Source organism: Misgurnus anguillicaudatus, chromosome 19 (genome assembly GCF_027580225.2).
Source record: "Misgurnus anguillicaudatus chromosome 19, ASM2758022v2, whole genome shotgun sequence".
Classification (NCBI taxonomy): Eukaryota; Metazoa; Chordata; class Actinopteri; order Cypriniformes; family Cobitidae; genus Misgurnus; species Misgurnus anguillicaudatus.
The window spans coordinates 28,668,449-28,687,370 of NC_073355.2; the positions used below are offsets into that span (position 1 = coordinate 28,668,449).

General features: G+C 36.6%; 1 protein-coding gene across 2 annotated transcripts; it reads left to right on the forward strand.

Annotated features, from left to right (window-relative positions):
• The first annotated feature begins 411 nt into the window (after positions 1-411).
• Positions 412-18,432, forward strand: mettl22 (methyltransferase 22, Kin17 lysine). Of its 2 annotated transcripts, none has more exons than XM_055194146.2 (11): positions 412-598; positions 1,095-1,237; positions 5,057-5,332; positions 5,406-5,446; positions 5,523-5,667; positions 16,275-16,346; positions 16,728-16,781; positions 17,097-17,177; positions 17,365-17,467; positions 17,556-17,724; positions 17,885-18,432. In XM_055194146.2, the coding sequence occupies exons 2-11, from the start codon at positions 1,132-1,134 to the stop codon at positions 17,915-17,917; spliced, it is 1,080 nt and encodes a 359-aa protein (XP_055050121.2). In that variant the 5' UTR covers positions 412-598; positions 1,095-1,131; the 3' UTR covers positions 17,918-18,432. The 2 variants fall into 2 exon arrangements, with proteins under 2 accessions (XP_055050121.2, XP_073713459.1); XM_073857358.1 differs by having other exon boundaries at positions 1,100-1,237.
• The last annotated feature ends 490 nt before the right edge of the window (positions 18,433-18,922 follow it).

Below are 18,922 nucleotides of genomic sequence, written 5' to 3' on the forward strand. Positions count from 1 at the left end.
CAACATGAGTGAATAAATGATGACAGAATTTTCATTTTTGGGTAAACTATCCCAGCATTTTAGTTTTTCATGCATATAATATAAATATATATATAAAAAAAATATTTTATTAATAATTATGGGCCGAGCAAGATTTCTAAAGAATCAAGATTTCTAAAATGTATTTATTTAATTGTTAATTTGTTTGTTGTTTATGTTAACATGATTCTGGATCCTTGTATAACCGCTTATTGACTGGTTTCAAATAATAATGCAATTAAAATTAATAATAACTATTATTATTATAATGAAGATGTCAAAAGAGTGTCGAATAATAAACTAACAATAAAACACATTTGAAATGTTGAGCACATACTGTACGTGACAACAACGCATTGTTGTGGAACTGTTATCAAGGCGCGCTGTTACACACACGGTCCGCTTATAATGTAACACTCGTGTCATGCCTCTTGTAAGCTTAAGGAAAAGGTTTATTAAAGGTTATTTTTAGTATCATTTAATGCAACTGATTACACAACAAAGCTCACATTTAAAAAGTCCTCCTTGTCAACAAGTCGGTACATATTGCCAGCCCTCGTGCTAACTAGAAGACTACGAGGTAACGTACTGTATGAAGCAAACTTAGACGTTAAAAAACTAGTAAACAGCCTCGACCGTCAGAAAGTGTCTGTGATTGTCCTAAAATGCTATATAGGTTGTCAACTCACTGGCTTTTTAAACATATAACGTTAAATGTTTAGGTAATCAGATATGTCGACACTTTCGTTCAATGTTATTTGTGATAAAAGTCTGTACTTGCATCAAACCTGTACTGAAAATATAATTTCAGTAACGTTACAGATGAAATATATAGATGAATTCATGAAAAATATGACGTATATTACAAAATGATAAAAATTATGACTTGCGGGTAGAAACAGCGAGAGTCGAAAAGTATGGCCACGCCCACTTTCTCCGTAAGGGAACAGGCTAATGAACAAGCTAATGTTAATGTTTTTAATTTCTGTAAAATGGCAGATTGATCATCATACACTCCCCACGTGCATGTAGAAATTAGTGTAGTGGTGAATGAAATTGCTCTGTCTGTTCCCCAGAGCAGAGTCTTTGATAAAGTGACATGCAGGAGTGGTCATGGACCAGGTCACCTTCAGAAGTGACACTGTTCTGTCCGATGTACACCTGCTGTTACCAAATGCTTGCCATCTCATGAAGAGGCTCAATGGTGTTGGACAACCAGGTAAGGTTGGACACGGTACACATTTTGTACTATAGGTACATGTAGGTCATCCTGGTATTACATCATATACAGTAAATTGCAAGTGTAAAAAATTGCAGAAATATTTGGATGGTACCAACATCTGTCTCAATAAATATGACAACTCTGTTCTTTTATCACTTAACATTTACACATTTGGCAGATTCTTTTAATCCAGTTCATTCGACTTAATTAATCAGCATTTCATCAGTATGTGTGTTCATGAGAATCAAACCTTACATTTACATTGCTGACACGATACATTTCCAGCATTGCTTTCTTTGTGGATTGCAAAGATTACAAATGGCATGACATTTCAAAGTATGACTTAATTTACATATGCATATTTGTCATTACAGTTTTTTGAAAACACACTTTTGATCTTCAGAAAGCTATTGGCATTTACACTTACATGGCTCAAAGATCATTTTAAATTCATGTGTAATGCCGTAGAGACAGATGTTTAACCATAAAATGGGATTTTGTGGTAAGGCAGATTGAACAGTAAACTCTGGCAATTTATACTAATGTTGAGGAAATGTATTTTCCATTGTCTACTAAATAAATAACGTCCTGGCTTTCTTTATCACCACAACAATTGGGGCTTCACGATTCTTGCTCAAATGTGAATCACGATTTTTCCCCATGAGATTACGGTTCTTTCACACTTTCTCATTTTTTTCGACAAAAACATTTATTGCACTCAAGAAAAAAATGTGCTACACAGGACTTTCAGTTATAATAAAGTCTCTTATTCAGTTATAATAAAGTCTTAAAAGTCTCTTTTTCTTATTTTAGACCTCTTAAGATGAATAATTTACAATTTGTTAGCTGTTAAACAAACAATGTTGACATTAATAAATAAAAAAATTGAATAGCACCTGTGCTTATTGCACACTCAAAACTGGCCAACCTTAAAACACGAAACCTTTGAAACACTAAACGATCAACATTTTAAGGATCAGGGAGAAACGCAAGAATGTTCCCCTTTCTGATAAGGAACGTGTGGCGGCGGTGATGCAGAGGTCATTTCTCAATCTGAAGCCTGCAGCCTCCGGAGGTCACCTTTCTAAGCTGCATACATAATCAAGACTGTTTTATTTCAGAATTAACAATTAAAGGAATAGTCAATTTTCTTAAAAGAAAAATCCAGATAATTTACTCAGCACCATGTCATCCAAAATGTTGATGTCTTTCTTTGTTCAGTCCAGAAGAAATTGTGTTTTTTGAGGAAAACATTGCAGGATTTTTCTCATATTAATGGACTTTGATGGACACCAACACTTAACACTTAACTCAACACGTAACAGTTTTTTTCAACGGAGTTTCAGGGGACTGTAAACGATCCCAAGCGAGGCATAAGGGTCTTATCTAGCGAAATAAAAATAAAAAATATGCACTTTTAAACCACAACTTTTTGTCTAGGTCTGGTCCAGCGCGACCTAGCGTAAATGCGCAGTGACGTAGGGAGGTCACGTGTTACATATATAATACGAACATTTGCAGACCATTGTAAACAATAAACTGACACAAAGACATTAATTAGTATCATTCCACATACAACAACGTCGGAACGGTCCTCTTTCAACACACTTGTAAACACTGGGGCGGAGTTTCGCGTTCGTCCTCTGTGACCTTTTGACGTCATGGCGTATTGCGTGAGGTCACGCTGACGCTTTCAGGACCGGACCTAGACGAGAAATTGTGGTTTAAAAGAGCATTTTTTTTCTTGTCAAAAATGACAATCGTTTCGCTTGATAAGGCCCTTATGCCTCGTTTGGGATTGTTTATAGTCCTTTGAAACTACGATTTTTCTTTTAAGAAAATTGACTATTCCTTTAAAGTTGGCTATTATTCTTAGTTAATCGTAAATTGTTGTTGTTTGTTTTATGACTTGCGAATGTAATGCTCAGTTAACTTAACCCAGGCTTAACGTATGCAGCCTGCATATGCGACCTCGGGAGGCTGCGGCTTTCGGATTGAGAAACGGCCAGAGGTATTTCCTTGCCTTTTTTCGGAACCAATATTGTTGCATCGTCCCTCTCTCCATTGCCACCAGGATTTCATTTTCATCAGGATTTCGTTTTTTCTCTCTTTTGTGTAAAAATTGCTCCTTCAAATCCACCAAGTAAACCGATGTGTTTAGGTCTGCCTTGATACCGCTTGATACATGTCTCGCGATAAGGAAGAGAGGAGAAAAACGATCGGGCCTTGCCCAATCGCTATCTCTTAACAAACAAGCTTAACGACGTGTCTTTTAAACTCCTTCACAGAATATATCCGGCTAAACAAATTATAAAAAAGATATAGATGAGCTGTAGCTTTTGCTAGCAGAAACCAGAGACAGATTTATTTTGGCATTGTCCTTGTGTAGCCTATCTATTTTCTGGCAAAATGTATACAGGCCACTTAATTTTATTGTTGACAATGTTGATAAAATTTTTACTTTACTGTGGAAAGATGTTCTTTTGGGTATTATCACAAACAGACCCACACTTATTTAAAAAAAAAATTTATGGCAAAATTTTACATTAACAAGTGTAAAAAAAATCAGGAAAAAACATGTTTTATTGCATTTAAAAATGAAGTAAAGTGTTACAGTATATTGACTCTATATTGCCCTAAAAAACAACAACAACAAAAGATATCCATTTTTACAAGTATGTACTCTCTTCAAAGTTTTTTTATAATATTGTTTGTAGCCTAATTGATACCTCCCCCAGCACTTCAAATGTTACTTGAACATTTTCATTGTGTTGTATTTACACTCACTGTTTGCTTAGATTTCTTTAATAAAACATTTTGAATTTGAAAAAAATGATAGGGTCTGATTGGTGAATGAATAGGGTTTAGTGTTACCCTGTGTGAGAGTGAGCAAGTTTGACAGATAAAGCATCTTGGATTATAATGTAAATACGTGAAGGCAGCATCTAAATACAGGGAAATATATGCAAGTGAATCGCCATTTAGAAAGAAGATAGTATTTATGTATGAACCCCGCCGATTCATTGTGCAGCCCTAACAACAATATGTTTTTCTAATACATAGAAAGCAATGCTGGGTGGCCTATTCTTGACTTTAAAGCCCTAATGTGACCATATGTGCCGTTGCATTGATTGCAATTCATTATCTTCACCGGAGCAGAACGGCTCAAATCATGCTGAAATTATAGCACACGTGACCAACCACTATTCTTGCACATAAGCAACCAGATTCTAGACTCCATAGGTGAGGTGACCTTTAATGCAAGACTGAAGCTGACACCATAAAATTGAGCTTTTCGGTTTTGATCTTTAATAATAAGATTCATGCTGTGCATACTTTCTCAAAAATCGAATTCATTTGTTCAAATTGTTGTGTCAAAAGTTGTGTCACAACAGTCATTTTTTTAAACTTCTATTTATGTATTAAAATACTTATATGAAATATAGTTTTTCCATAACAAACACACATATATACACTACACAACTGACAAATCTATAATAACTTATTAAATTAGTCCATATTAAAATTTAGGCCTACTTCTTACTGTATCTGAAATAAAATAGAAAATCTATTTTTAAAAATTGAATCAAACAGCGGCAGACAGACTCATGTTTGGTTGTTTCCTGTCCAGTGCAACAAATGCCACTGTCATTCTGTAATTGTCAGGGATCATTACCTTGTTATAGCTAGGTATTATTCATCTGATCTTATTCATCTGGTTTCAGAGACTGATGTAGTCAATTTTAAACCAGTTTGATGAAAGAGTTCGATCTTTTCTGCTGGAAGTTAAAAACAGATTTGCATTTGCTTGTCCAGTTTTTATTTCGAAATTCAGGATTCTGCAGACATGTGATGAGAAGGATTCAAGTGATGGCTCTCCCGTCCGTGAGCGTGAGACGTTTGAGAGCCCCGATGCCTCGGACGTTCCTCGTGATGAAGATGGGGATCTGGATGTCGTGAGGAGGCCCAGAAACGCCACCTGCCACAGGGACCCGGTGTGTCCAGTTATTCTCAGCCAATCCGCAGCCACGCTGACCGATCAAGATGAAGATTCTGAGGAAGAGGATGGTGGCCGTGACGTCATCAAGATTGGTCCGGGGTTTATTTGTTTTTTGGTTGTATTTGATTTGTTGGAAATGTTTTTTATACCATGTGTTTTAAACAGAACACACCATGGCGACTCCTCTGGAGGATGTCGGGAAGCAGGTGAGCGACGAGGGGGAAATTCTGCAGTACGTCCCTACATTGTTGCATTGTTTGAATATTTTATTTTTAATTTCAGATCTGGCGGGGTGCATTCCTACTGGCCGATTTTATCCTGGCACAAACTAACATGTTTAAAGGAGCCACTGTCCTGGAGCTTGGAGCAGGAACAGGATTGACTAGCATTGTCATGGCTATGGTGGCCAAAACGGTGTACTGCACAGGTAGTTATATCATTTAGCTATCATTAAGTAATTTATAAGAAATATGTACCTTTGATACATTATATGCCATTTGCATCTACAGCACCGGATGTTTATCTTGCTCTGTGCCCTCTTTATATGTACAGTCGCTATTGCTTTGTGAATCAAGAAAGCCTCCGAAAATGCATTCAGCAAATTTTTTGCCGTAATAATTGCTCCAATTTTATCTGTTTGATTTCCCCTTCATGTGTGACATATTTTCGGGCTTCTTTGTAAATGATATTTTTAGAGCCCTGTCTGCCTTTATGGCTGGATTGATGTTCTTGGACCAATAAGTAGAGTAGGGTCATCATTGTGGAGAAAGAGAAAGCGGGTGGGATAAAAGATGGCTTAAGATAGACGACGGCATTACCTTCAGAGAGTCACTCAGCAACAGTCTGAGATTGCAGAAAAATACATTTACTGGCATATGAGTCACATTAGGAGAATGTACGTATATGGATGTATAGAATGTACATGAATGCATGTCTTTGCTCTATCTGATGCAAGAAATAAGTAAATTTTTTTTTTTTGGTGTACTGAAGATGGCTATAGGTTTGCAGCAGTGAGACCAGTTTATGGTTTTTGGAGTGTCTGAGTAAGATTGATCATAACTACAGTATATAGTGTAAGGATTTGAGTAGGGGAGTTAGTGGTTTGATTATTTTGTGTGGAAGGTGTCACAGTATTTATTAACACACTCTCCTGTGAGATTTCAGCTAGTTTCCTCTTATGTGCTTTCAAACCTTTCACTCTGCCCCTTTGCAAAGATTGCAAATGTCAACCAAATAAAGACTTTTCGTGCTATGTGTTTTTCATATAATACTGTTTGATTATGACACTCCGTATAAAGAGACTCTGTCTCGTCAATATGTATATTCATCAAAAAATGAGATAATAATATTAACCGAATGCACTGTCGCATGTATTATACATTCATTGAATACTTAAGCTTTAAAGGTAGGGTATCTAATTTTGAAAAATGCTAACGGTAGCCGACTAGCAATGAAATCACGATCCCACCCTCCATTCAAATCGGCATCCAAAGTCACGCCTCTTTCGGCATCCAAAGTCACATCTCATGTCTCATTCAACGGTGAGAAAACTTTGCAATACAAAGTGAATTACATTACCAAAATAACCAACATAAACAACTGGTTTACATCAGAATTAGTTAAAGCACGCTTTCGGTTGTGTAGACGTAGTAACTATATCGTTACGCGAATCCGTAAAAAACACAAATTTCATAAGCAACATAATTTTTCATCAAAGTATAATATCTGAATCCATCTAAATAAAAACATATTGCGTACCTACCTTACCAAAATAAACAGTGCAGGCCCTTTCAGACCCTGCAGCTGTTTGCATCTCGTGGTAAAGCAGTAAAGTTACCGATGTTCATTTGGGTTTTTGCTCTTTGCTGATCCAGGCAGTTTTTGCTGTTGTTGCTAAAAAAGATGTCTTTCGTTTTGTAGCTCCTGTGCAGGTTGTCAATTAAGCAGAAAAGTTTGCCATTCCCCCTCTGTTTACAGACGGGAGGTGAGGGCACGTGAACGCGCCGATGACGTATGGTGTCTGTGTGAACAGGCTGCGTGGTGGCATTCAAATTACGCTTACGGATGAGTGACAAAAAAGGCAACGTTTGTTCAGATCGAGATCTATGATTGGTTGAAAATTTTTTTAGGGCTGGAACGACGCGTCGACGTAGTCGATTACGTAATTACGTCGATTAGCCGGAAATGCGTCGATGCGTCGCATTGTTTACGTTTTCAAATGAAGGCGGCTTCAGCTCCGACCGGATAATACAAGTGTTATACCAAACAGCCAAAACGTGATCAAAAGTGTGGGAATACTTTAAGCAGAGACCAAATAAAACACATACTGTGTAAAACTGAAATGGCATACCACAGCAGCGCAACATCTGTGCATGATCATCTTAAAAGAAAACAACCTGGAGCTCTCCGACCTCAGAATGACGCGACGGCAGCGTAAGTATTTGAATTTTTACAGTAAGTTTTTATACAACAATAGAATCAATGCAGGCATATATGGTGCTTAATACAGCTGTGTTTACATCTTAGTTTAATACGAGCTGCGAGACGCCTGACAGACACGACATTGCATCGTGTCTGGGCAGTATGTTGAAACAGTAAATAAAGAGCGGGACATGTTTAACTTTTTATATTAAGAAGTTATGAAATAATAAGTGACTGTGTTACACTGAGATAGGCATGTGCCCGCGTGCACTGAAAGCCAGCTGGCAGCACGGAGTTCCCATAGCTTATTTTTTTGCTATGTGCGCAGATATTATAAAAGCTCGTTCTGTTGGGTATTCCTGACATTCGTTTATTTAAAGTAACAGCAGCGTAAACGCCGTTTATAAAATATTAGAAGATCATGCTAACTAAATTTGTATTTACCCGAGACTTAAGAAAAGTTAAAAGTTAAAGTTGATGCTAAATGAGAATGCAGTAACGTTACTACTGATAGTAATAATATTAACAGTAATAATATAATGGTTACATTTTATAATAAGGGTTCATGAATCACAATGAACTTTTTTTACTTCAGTCTGAACTAATGCTGAGTAAATGCATGTACTAATCATAAACTAATGAATAGTCATCATTAAGAACAACATGACATGTTTTTTAGTTAATGTATTAATAAACAATGATTTCATGTGAGTCATTTTGTAGTTAATGATGACTCTTCATTAGTTTATGATTAGCACTAGGGCTGGAACAATAAAAAGCGGGACATGTTTTTATATTAATAAGGAGTTATTATTCAGTTTGATTTATTAAGTGTGCTTGCAAAAGCACACTTATTGTTCTTCTTAAGTTTTATTAAGTGTGCTTGCAAAAGCACACTTATTGTTCTTCTTAAGTTTTATTATTAAGTGTGCTTGCAAAAGCACACTTATTGTTCTTCTTAAGTTTTATTATTATTTTTCCCGGGTAGATTTTTTTGGCCAGCTCTAGCGATTAGACCGTTTGACACAGAGACACCGTTCAAACTTTAAAATGTTCGGGCAGTACCGGTGTAAGTTGCTTGAGAAGATAAGGTCACAGATCGATGTCGTTCTTCCGCCATATTGGATAGAACACAAAACCTTAAAAAAGTTTCACAGGTCACAAATTTTGTCCAAACTTCACGAAAATCCACGTAGGCTACACGATCCTTGGACCAAGCCTCACAAAAGTTACTAGAAGGATTTTTGATTTTCGTTTGCCCGTCACAGCTCAAACTAAATGTGCGTCGACGCCGCCAAAACAGGAAGTAGTTTATATCTTAGGAACGCTTTCACGTATTGAAACTAAACTTTGTACATGAATTTGGGTCTCAAATGTGAGGATGCACAACATCAAAAGAAAAAAAAAATTTCTAAAATTTTACGCCGCCAAACAGGAAGTAGTTTATATCTCAGGAACGCTTTCATGTATTGAAACCAAACTTTGTACATGAATTTGGGTTTCCAATGTGAGGATGCACAACATGAAAATAACATTTTTTTTTTCTAAAATTTTACGCCGCCAAACAGGAAGTACTTTATATCTCAGGAACGCTTTCATGTATTGAAACCAAACTTTGTACATGAATTTGGGTCTCCAATGAGAGGATGCACAACATCAAAAGAACAATTTTTTTTCTAAAATTTTACGCCGCCAAACAGGAAGTAGTTTATATCTCAGGAACGCTTTCATGTATTGAAACCAAACTTTGTACATAAATTTGGGTTTCCAATGTGAGGATGCACAACATGAAAAGAACATTTTTTTTTCTAAAATTTTATGCCGCCAAACAGGAAGTAGTTTATATCTCAGGAACGCTTTCACATATTGAAACCAAACTTTGTACATGAATTTGGGTTTCCAATGTGAGGATGCACAACATCAAAAGAACAATTTTTTTCTAAAATTTTACGCCGCCAAACAGGAAGTAGTTTATATCTCAGGAACGCTTTCACGTATTGAAACCAAACTTTGTACATGAATTTGGGTTTCCAATGTGAGGATGCACAACATGAAAAGAACATTTTTTTTTTCTAAAATTTTATGCCGCCAAACAGGAAGTAGTTTATATCTCAGGAACGCTTTCACATATTGAAACCAAACTTTGTACATGAATTTGGGTTTCCAATGTGAGGATGCACAACATCAAAAGAACATTTTGTTTTCTAAAAATGTTACGCCGCCAAACAGGAAGTAGTTTATATCTCAGGAACGCTTTCATATATTAAAACCAAACTTTGTAAATGAATTTGGGTCTCCAATGTGAGGATGCACAACATCAAAAGAATTTTTTTTTTCTAAAATTTTACGCCGCCAAACAGGAAGTAGTTTATATCTCAGGAATGCTTTCAAGTATTGAAACCAAACTTTGTACATTAATTTGGGTCTCCAATGTGAGGATGAACAACATCAAAAGAAAAAACATTTTTTCTAAAATTTTACGCCGCCAAACAGGAAGTAGTTTATATCTCAAGAACGCTTTCACGTATTGAAACCAAACTTCGTACATGAACTTGGGACTCCAATATGAGGATGCACAAACTAAATCTGCGGCACCAGAGCAAGCACACTTTTGCAGTTCTTCCGGAAATGCATTTTCTAGTTCTTATTATTATTCCCGGGTAGATTTTTTGTGTCAGCTCTAGCGACCAGACCGTTTGACGCAGAGACACCGTTCAAACTTTAAAATGTTCGGGCAGTACCGGTGTAAGTTGCTTGAGAAGATGAAGTCACAGATCCATGTCGTTCGGCCGCCATATTGGAGAGAACACAAAACCTTAAAAAAGTTTCACTGGTCACAAATTTTGTCCAAACTTTATGAAATTCCACGTACGCGATCCTTGGACCGAGCCTCACAAAAGTTACTAGAAGGATTTTTGATTTTCGGAAGCGTTTGCGCGCCACAGCCCAAACTAAATGTGCGTCAACGCCGCCAAAACAGGAAGTAGTTCAAATCTCAATATGTCTGTAACATTTACTAACCAAAATTTTTATATGAACTCTTTACTCCAATGTGAAGATGCCCAAGATAAAAAAACATTGCAGTAACATGTCTATATTATGTTATTTTCACTTTAAAATGTCCAATTAAAACCTGTGTAAAAATAAAAAATGTCATTAGCCTTTACCAGTAGAGGGCAGCGTTTACGTTCAAACGTGTTTTTTAGACAGAATGTAAAGATAGCGGCAGCCATCTTTAGAAGCTAAGCTAACAGGCTATGGCTCCGTGGAAAAGTTTGAATAACAATGGCGGGATGTAGTTTTAATGTTAAAATGGCAAAATGGAATTTAAAAGAGCTGTCGGGTGAGAATCGGGTGTTCCTTTAAGAGCCACAATACAGCGAAGAGCTGAGGAAGAGAAAGTAGAGAACCCCGGAGAAGAGGGACAGCCTCAGACTCTGCTGCGAGCCCGTGGAGGACTCAGTAACCTCGGCTGCCACCCAATCTTCGTATCGTATATGGACAGATTCCTGGATACATATTTTTAGAATCGTAAACTTCATCTTATTCACTATACAGTATGCGGTTTCGGACGCAAAACTGCAAATGGATTTTATATTCTGAGTGCTTGAATCAACGCAAGCTCTCTGGAGAACGTGCATTTTCACATACAGGTAGGAATTATATGATTCAGACATATTTTAATCCCTTTCTTTTATTTCAGTGATATATGGCACGACAAGTTTAATTCCCTTTTTCATCAATGTAATACATTGTAAACGTATTAGTTTGTAAAGACGTCAGTTTCGCGTCCTCGCGTAGCAGTGATCGTTTGGCATCGGTATTTTAATGAATTACGAATTTTGTATTTTATTTTTAAATTGCTATCTTGTGTTTCTGGCGCATTCGCGGATTAATGACTCATTTGAGTCGTTTTCATTACAAAGTGTTGCAAATAAATGAGTCTTTTGAGTCGACTCTTTACAAAGCGAATGGGCCAAATGTTTTAAAGTGGTTCGCGAATCAGTTTGAATGAATTGTTCAGATCGCTTCAAACACGGAATCGTCCGAAGCTGTTTTACTCGTAACCTATGTAGAAACACGCAGAATATAACCAGTGTTGGGTGACGTGGAAATGTATTTACCAATCTTTTAACTAAAAGCAAAACTTCACACATGTACCCGCCATTACATACGCGCGACCGCCGACCTGTTCGTCGTCAGACACAGTTAAACGCGTGCAACCTCCAGAAACACTGTAGCACAGATTGAAGAAAATCCATCGATGATTGACGTCTGATTCGCTGTTTAATGTACTGTATGATGTAAGTGATTCTCACAAAACACACGTGACATGACAACGTAAGAAAACATGAGTTTTGTTATAGTGTAAACTGTCAATGTCCTCAGACCATCTTAGGAGATTCCAACTTTATACATATACAAAACTGTTGTCAGTTTACTTGTCTGATATTTCAGCTAGTTACAAGCTACATCAACATTGAGACTAAAGTTAATTTGTTAATTTGAAATGCTTGTCTATTCTGTGCTTGTATTCTTTTTCTGTACTGTTGGTGTATGTTGCAGTTTTACACATACTGTAGAAGTGCCCTTCATAAGTGTTTGTTGTGGAGTCAAGAAATGTCTAAACATTAAAAGATGAACATGAGACAAAAGTACAGAATCTGTCACATTATTTTTTTTAATGGGCACTGAGCTGTGTCCTGATTGTTTACACATGAAAAGCATAAAATATGTAGGATCAGTTTGATTCACTTATGTGCATTTGTGTACAATACACATAAGTCAGCATTTAATGCTGTTGTTCTTTGTTGTTAAAGCATGTATGTGTTGAAACATAAACAAAGGTTAATAAAATGTGACATTCTAAACTTCTGGCATACTGATATTTATCTTACCAATTTCTGGTCTCCACATCAAACAGAAAAAGCTTGTCTTTATTGTTCTGATACTTATGGAGGGCACTGCGTGTGTGTGGGTGTGTGTGTGGGTGTGTGTGTGGGTGTGTGCGTGTGTGTGTGTGTGTGTGTGTGTGTGTGCGTGTGTGTGTGCGTGTGTGTGCATATATCTAGATTTATTTTTTCATGAGTAACTAGTAACTCGCTACTTGAGTATTATTTTCATTGCATACTTTTTACTTCTACTTGAGTAATTATTTATTTAGTTACTTTTACTTTAACTTCAGTAAAGTTTTTGGCTACTCTTTCCACCTCTGTTAAAATCTTCATGAATCTAGGCTGAGTTTGCCACGTTGAAGCCTAAATAATCAGACAGATAGTAAGTTAATCGCCCATCGCTCACAGCCCAGCACCTGCATCACTGCATGCGTATCGCGCTGACAAACATACACCTGATTTTACTGCCCTGACGAAATCTAAAAGTATAATTTCTCTTATTAGAAGCTAGCCTAATGTTTGCCAGCTATTAAAATGGCGGTTATAGTTTAAATAGAGGTCGTGAAATAATTAGCATTGACAAAAAACTGCATAAAACAATGTTATATTCCATATTAAAAACTTTTGGTTATGTGTACTTAAGTGAGTAAATAAGTTAACCGCAAAAACTAAATGTGCGTCGACGCCGCCAAAACAGGAAGTAGTTTATATCAGGAACGCTTTCACGTATTGAAACCAAACTTTGTACATGAACTTGAGACTCCAATGTGAAGATGCACAAACTAAATCGGCGGCACCAGAGCAAGCACACTTTTGCAGTTCGTCCCGAAATGCATTTTCTAGTTATTATTTTTCCCGGGTAGATTTTTTTGGCCAGCTCTAGCGATTAGACCGTTTGACACAGAGACACCGTTCAAACTTTAAAATGTTCGGGCAGTACCGGTGTAAGTTGCTTGAGAAGATAAGGTCACAGATCGATGTCGTTCTTCCGCCATATTGGATAGAACACAAATTTTGTCCAAACTTCACGAAAATCCACGTACACGATCCTTGGACCAAGCCTCACAAAAGTTACTAGAAGGATTTTTGATTTTCGGAAGCGTTTGCCCGTCACAGCTCAAACTAAATGTGCGTCGACGCCGCCAAAACAGGAAGTAGTTTATATCTTAGGAACGCTTTCACGTATTGAAACTAAACTTTGTACATGAATTTGGGTCTCAAATGTGAGGATGCACAACATCAAAAGAACAATTTTTTTCTAAAATTTTACGCCGCCAAACAGGAAGTAGTTTATATCTCAGGAACGCTTTCACGTATTGAAACCAAACTTTGTGCATGAATTTGGGTCTCCAATGTGAGGATGCACAACATCAAAAGAACATTTTGTTTTCTAAAAATTTTACGCCGCCAAACAGGAAATAGTTTATATCTCAGGAACGCTTTCATATATTAAAACCAAACTTTGTAAATGAATTTGGGTCTCCAATGTGAGGATGCACAACATCAAAAGAAATTTTTTTTTCTAAAATTTTACGCCGCCAAACAGGAAGTAGTTTATATCTCAGGAATGCTTTCAAGTATTGAAACCAAACTTTGTACATGAATTTGGGTCTCCAATGTGAGGATGAACAACATCAAAAGAAAAAACATTTTTTCTAAAATTTTACGCCGCCAAACAGGAAGTAGTTTATATCTCAAGAACGCTTTCACGTATTGAAACCAAACTTTGTACATGAACTTGGGACTCCAATATGAGGATGCACAAACTAAATCTGCAGCACCAGAGCAAGCACACTTTTGCAGTTCCTCCGGAAATGCATTTTCTAGTTTTTATTTTACCTCTTTAATATTAATATATTTTATTTTATTTGTTTAAGGTGAATAATGCCCCTTTTGCACTGTTTATGTTAGGCTGAATTAATGTTGGACTTGTTTTTATGTGATTTGTTATATTTTCCTTGGCACTGGCACTGTTTGTGTATTTGTTTAATTGAGAAAATGCTTCAATAAAATGTTGGCATTAATAGCAGATGTTACATTTATTATTTGTAAAAAAAATCTTTAGACTATTCGATTAATCGAAAAAATAATCAATAGACTAATCGGTTGAAAAAATAGTCGAAATTTGCAGCTCTACATTTTTTCGTCCTACGCCTTTTCACAGATGACATAAATTTCTACACATACATTTAAACAAATTAACACGTGATTGCTATCAGGATGTGAGGAGACTTTTAACCAGCAGAACTAAAAATGTTTCTGGATCAAATCAGATACCCTGCCTTTAAATCCGCTTAATCCCAACCTCAGGTCATTCAGAAATGCAGATTTGTTAGAGGGTTCAGAGGAAAGACAGTCACAATTGTGTAAGGCATTTCAATTAGTGACTATTAACCTTTTCATTGCTATTAAAGTGAAATTACTAAACATTAACATAAGTGTGTTGTGGGAAAAAACGCTAATTTACAAGAAAACATGTGAAAGTGACATGCTTATCAAGTATGTAACGTATACTCGAAATGTGACCTCTGCATTTAACACATTCCAGTGAGTAGTGAACACACGCACTGCAAGTCACGAACACATACACACACCCGGAGCTATCCCAGCATCCAGGGAGCAATTAGTAAGTTGCCTTGTTCAAGAGCACCACAGTCGCAACCTGCCGGCCATGAGACTTGAATTGGATTACAAGCCCTACTGTCTTCCCACTAGGCTACAACTGTCCCAGATGCACTATACTGTAGATACAGACTATGGTAAATTTGCATACCTACTAGACATATATGACACCATGTACAGACTATATACATTCTATTGTATATACAGTCTAAACCTGTGTTTCCCAACCAGGGGGCCGGTGCCCACAGAGGGGCCTCAGCAGATAGGGGGCCTCAAGATGACTTTAAAATTATTTTAAAAAAATTAAGCTAAAACAAGCAAAAATCAAGACGTTTCTTATTTTCGGCCATTTTAGTAGTGAATATACATCTGTCTAGTCATTCCAAGTTCTAGTTAATTTTATTTGGAAAAAACTAGGGGGCCTTGAAGTGAAAAAGATTGGAAACCACTGGTCTAAACAATTAATATGCAACTAGTGAACTGAAATATAAAAACAAGCCAAGCTGTTTTGAATTAGTGCAAATTATTTATCATTAAGTGTCTAATGTGAGGTGGGTTAAAATTGCATATAGATGACTACATGGTGATAAAAGTATGTATGTGCATTACTTTATGATGAGGGAGTCAGACCAGATTGTTAAGTATTCTGACTGCCTGTGGGAAACGTTTATTATTCTATTATATTACATCAGATGGTTCGGGTTGTCAACCCCACAGATTGCCTAAAGGGCTTAAATATTATTTTTAATGGTTTTGTCGTAACACTAGAGTCAGACTTCGAAACCCGAAGGACACCGGTTCGAGTCTAACGACCGGGAGGCTGCGACTGAGGTGCCCTTGAGCAACACACCATAACCCCAATTGCTCCCTGCGCACTGCAGGATGAGTCATCATACATTGGCCACTGTGTCATTTCACTTGTACCATTACTTTTTTTAATGGTCTTTAAAATGATTTGTTCACAGCATGTTTTTCAGTAAACCAGTATTTCAGTATTTTGTCTTCGCTTCAGAAGATAAGACTGTGTTTGGCTAAATTATCTTGTTCCTTTTTAGTTACGTAATGAAAAACCTTTTTTTGTGTGTGTGTTTGGCAGATGTTGGTGTGGACCTCCTAAGCATGTGTCAGAAAAATGTGAATTTGAACAAGCAGCACTTTGAATCTCAGGGTAAACATTAACGCCATATCAGGATTTCAAACTGTGTTCTGTCATTATCATCAGCTTTTAGCCCTTTTCATGTTTGTAAATGTGTGGCATAGGGGGATCTTCCACATAATTGTGCCAGTTTCTGAGTGAGAGACATACATTATACAGATAAAAGAAAAGCTTGGAAGAAAATGCAATCCCATTGTAATTCGCCTAAATTAAAATGTTTCAAATTCATATGTATATGTACAGTATTTGCTTAGAGATTAAATAAATTTTCTTTTTGCCAATGCCAACGTAGTGAACAGAAGTCAAAATTATGCTTGCTTTAGCCTTTGGGACTGATGGATTTTATACACATCCAAAAAAATTAAAACGATATTTTCTCTCCCTATCCAACAGAGAGCGAAATAAAGGTGCGGCAGCTAGACTGGTTGGCGGACGATTTCTGCACAGGTAGGAATACGAGGAGATTCAGATTGGTGTGGATCAGAGCAAGGGTTTGAGATTTAGGTGTGTGAAGCAAATTGGTGTGGAGGATCAGAGCCAGAGTTGACGTCACAACACAGCCTGTTATATCTGTCATAGCTGCACACTCCAATCACCTCATTGAGAATTCATTTGTCGGTGGGAAGGAAGGCAATTCACACAGTATATTACACAGGGGTTCCTCTCACTTATAATTCTGATGGTGCTGGGAACATCTGTTGCTCTGAGCTGTGAAATAATACTTATGAAAGTCAACATGTGGTTGTCATCTCATCTTCCTAGATCCAGATTTGGAGTTCTGCTGGACTGAGGCGGAGATAGCAGAGCTGCATGATAATACCGCTTTTGTGATCGCAGCAGATGGTAAATTTGCACACAGAGTGTCACCGTCTGTAATTATGCAATGAATTTATTGCTTTAAAAACTGCCAGGGCTTTGAGAGTATTAACATCATGTAATAATAATGAATTAAGGCACATTGAGTGTCCATGATAAAAGGGAAGGCGGAAAGGTCACATTATTAAGTATGTTTTTGTACTTACCTTTTTAGTGTGTTATGATGATGATCTTACAGACGGCCTGTTCAAAACACTATACAGATTAACCAGCCACATGCGACACTCGAGCACAATCTACCTTTCCCTAGAAAAGAGGTACTGTAAGAATCTGATCAAGACATTCAGACCACGCTTACGTGTTTTTATTGAGTCTGAAAACATGATGGTTTCTGCATTCACACAGACTGAACTTCACATTGCGACACATGGACGTGTCATGTGAGGCGTATGATCACTTCCGTCACTGCCTAGACCAGTTAGAGGAGATGACAGATGGAAAGATGAATTTTACTGTGGAGCTGGTGAAGAGCTCTTTTCCTCAATTCTTTCAGTATGAGAGAGTGGAACAGCTGGTGAGAAGAGCTTGTGTGTCTGTTTGTTTATACAGTATGTTGAAGTATACCGTCTTTTGTCTGCTTGTTATTGTTACTGCCTTTAGGGGGAGCTGTTCTCACTTGAACAATGTTTAGGTAGACATTGATAAACAGACAATTCTTTCTGCTTTTTTTGCAGGAACTTTGGAAGGTGACTGCTGAACAACTTTAATGCATATATATAACATATAGCCGTTTTTCTTTTAGAAGTTTCTTTTAGCACCAAAGATTTAATATGTTTGCATAATGTGCGTGTCTGGGTATTTAAGATTTTACTTGTCAAATTTAAGGTCCTTAGTTTGAAAAGAAAATGCAATAAAATGAATAACATTAAAAGCTAAAATAGGAAATCCTTTTTTGATGTGAATGTTGGTGCCTATACACACTTTACTATCACCAACTTGATTTTTTTTAGTAATAAGTTAAGAGTTGTTTGCTATTAGTTTGTCAGATCATCACTGGAAGAGAGTTTTGGGTGAATAAGTTTTATTCTCATGTTTTTTTATTATTATTATTATTTATTGTCATTAAGGTAATACAATATTACTGATACCACCTTGGTGTCAGCTTTCAATGTTATGATACATCATAAAGATCCCATGTCAAATGGATTTCTTAAACTTATGTCCCAAACTGTAAGTTTTATTGAGTATTACATTTGCGTGTAATAAATTATACATAACAATATCGTTGGATCTGTCCTTTATAATGGTTTAATGCAAATATACAACAGTAAAGCACATGTCATTTTGGGTTGAGGTTTCTCTTTCTGAACACGAGAGGGCACAAGATTCAGAAAGGGCACGTTGTCAACTCTTGCAGAAGTTTTTCATAATTTGACCAGACTTATTCATTTCGCTGTTTGTTTTCCTACTATTAAATTGGTATATTTGAGACTTCCTTTTTATATATTCTTGTCTGTAATTTTAAATTGAATCTGTTGAAAGGTAAGCTAATACGATGCAGCTAAACTGATCACTAGATTTATGATTTCTGAAGTACATCTTAAAATTTTAATTAAACTGTTCTACTGGTAATGTTAATGCATTTATTACATCAATAATATTTTTAAAATTGCATGAAACATATTTGTAACCGTTCAAACAGGAAACTTTAAATAAGATTAACTGAAATTATACATATTGTTCAGGTTAATTTTCCCAATGTAAATTATTCA

Coding starts and splice junctions, on each gene's coding strand:
- mettl22 (XM_055194146.2), top strand. CDS start 1,132: ATGGACCAGGTCACCTTCAGAAGTGACACTGTTCTGTCCGATGTACAC. Junction 5,447..5,522: donor TGGAGGATGTCGGGAAGCAG/GTGAGCGACGAG, acceptor TTTTAATTTCAG/ATCTGGCGGGGTGCATTCCT. Junction 17,178..17,364: donor TTTTGTGATCGCAGCAGATG/GTAAATTTGCAC, acceptor TTACCTTTTTAG/TGTGTTATGATGATGATCTT.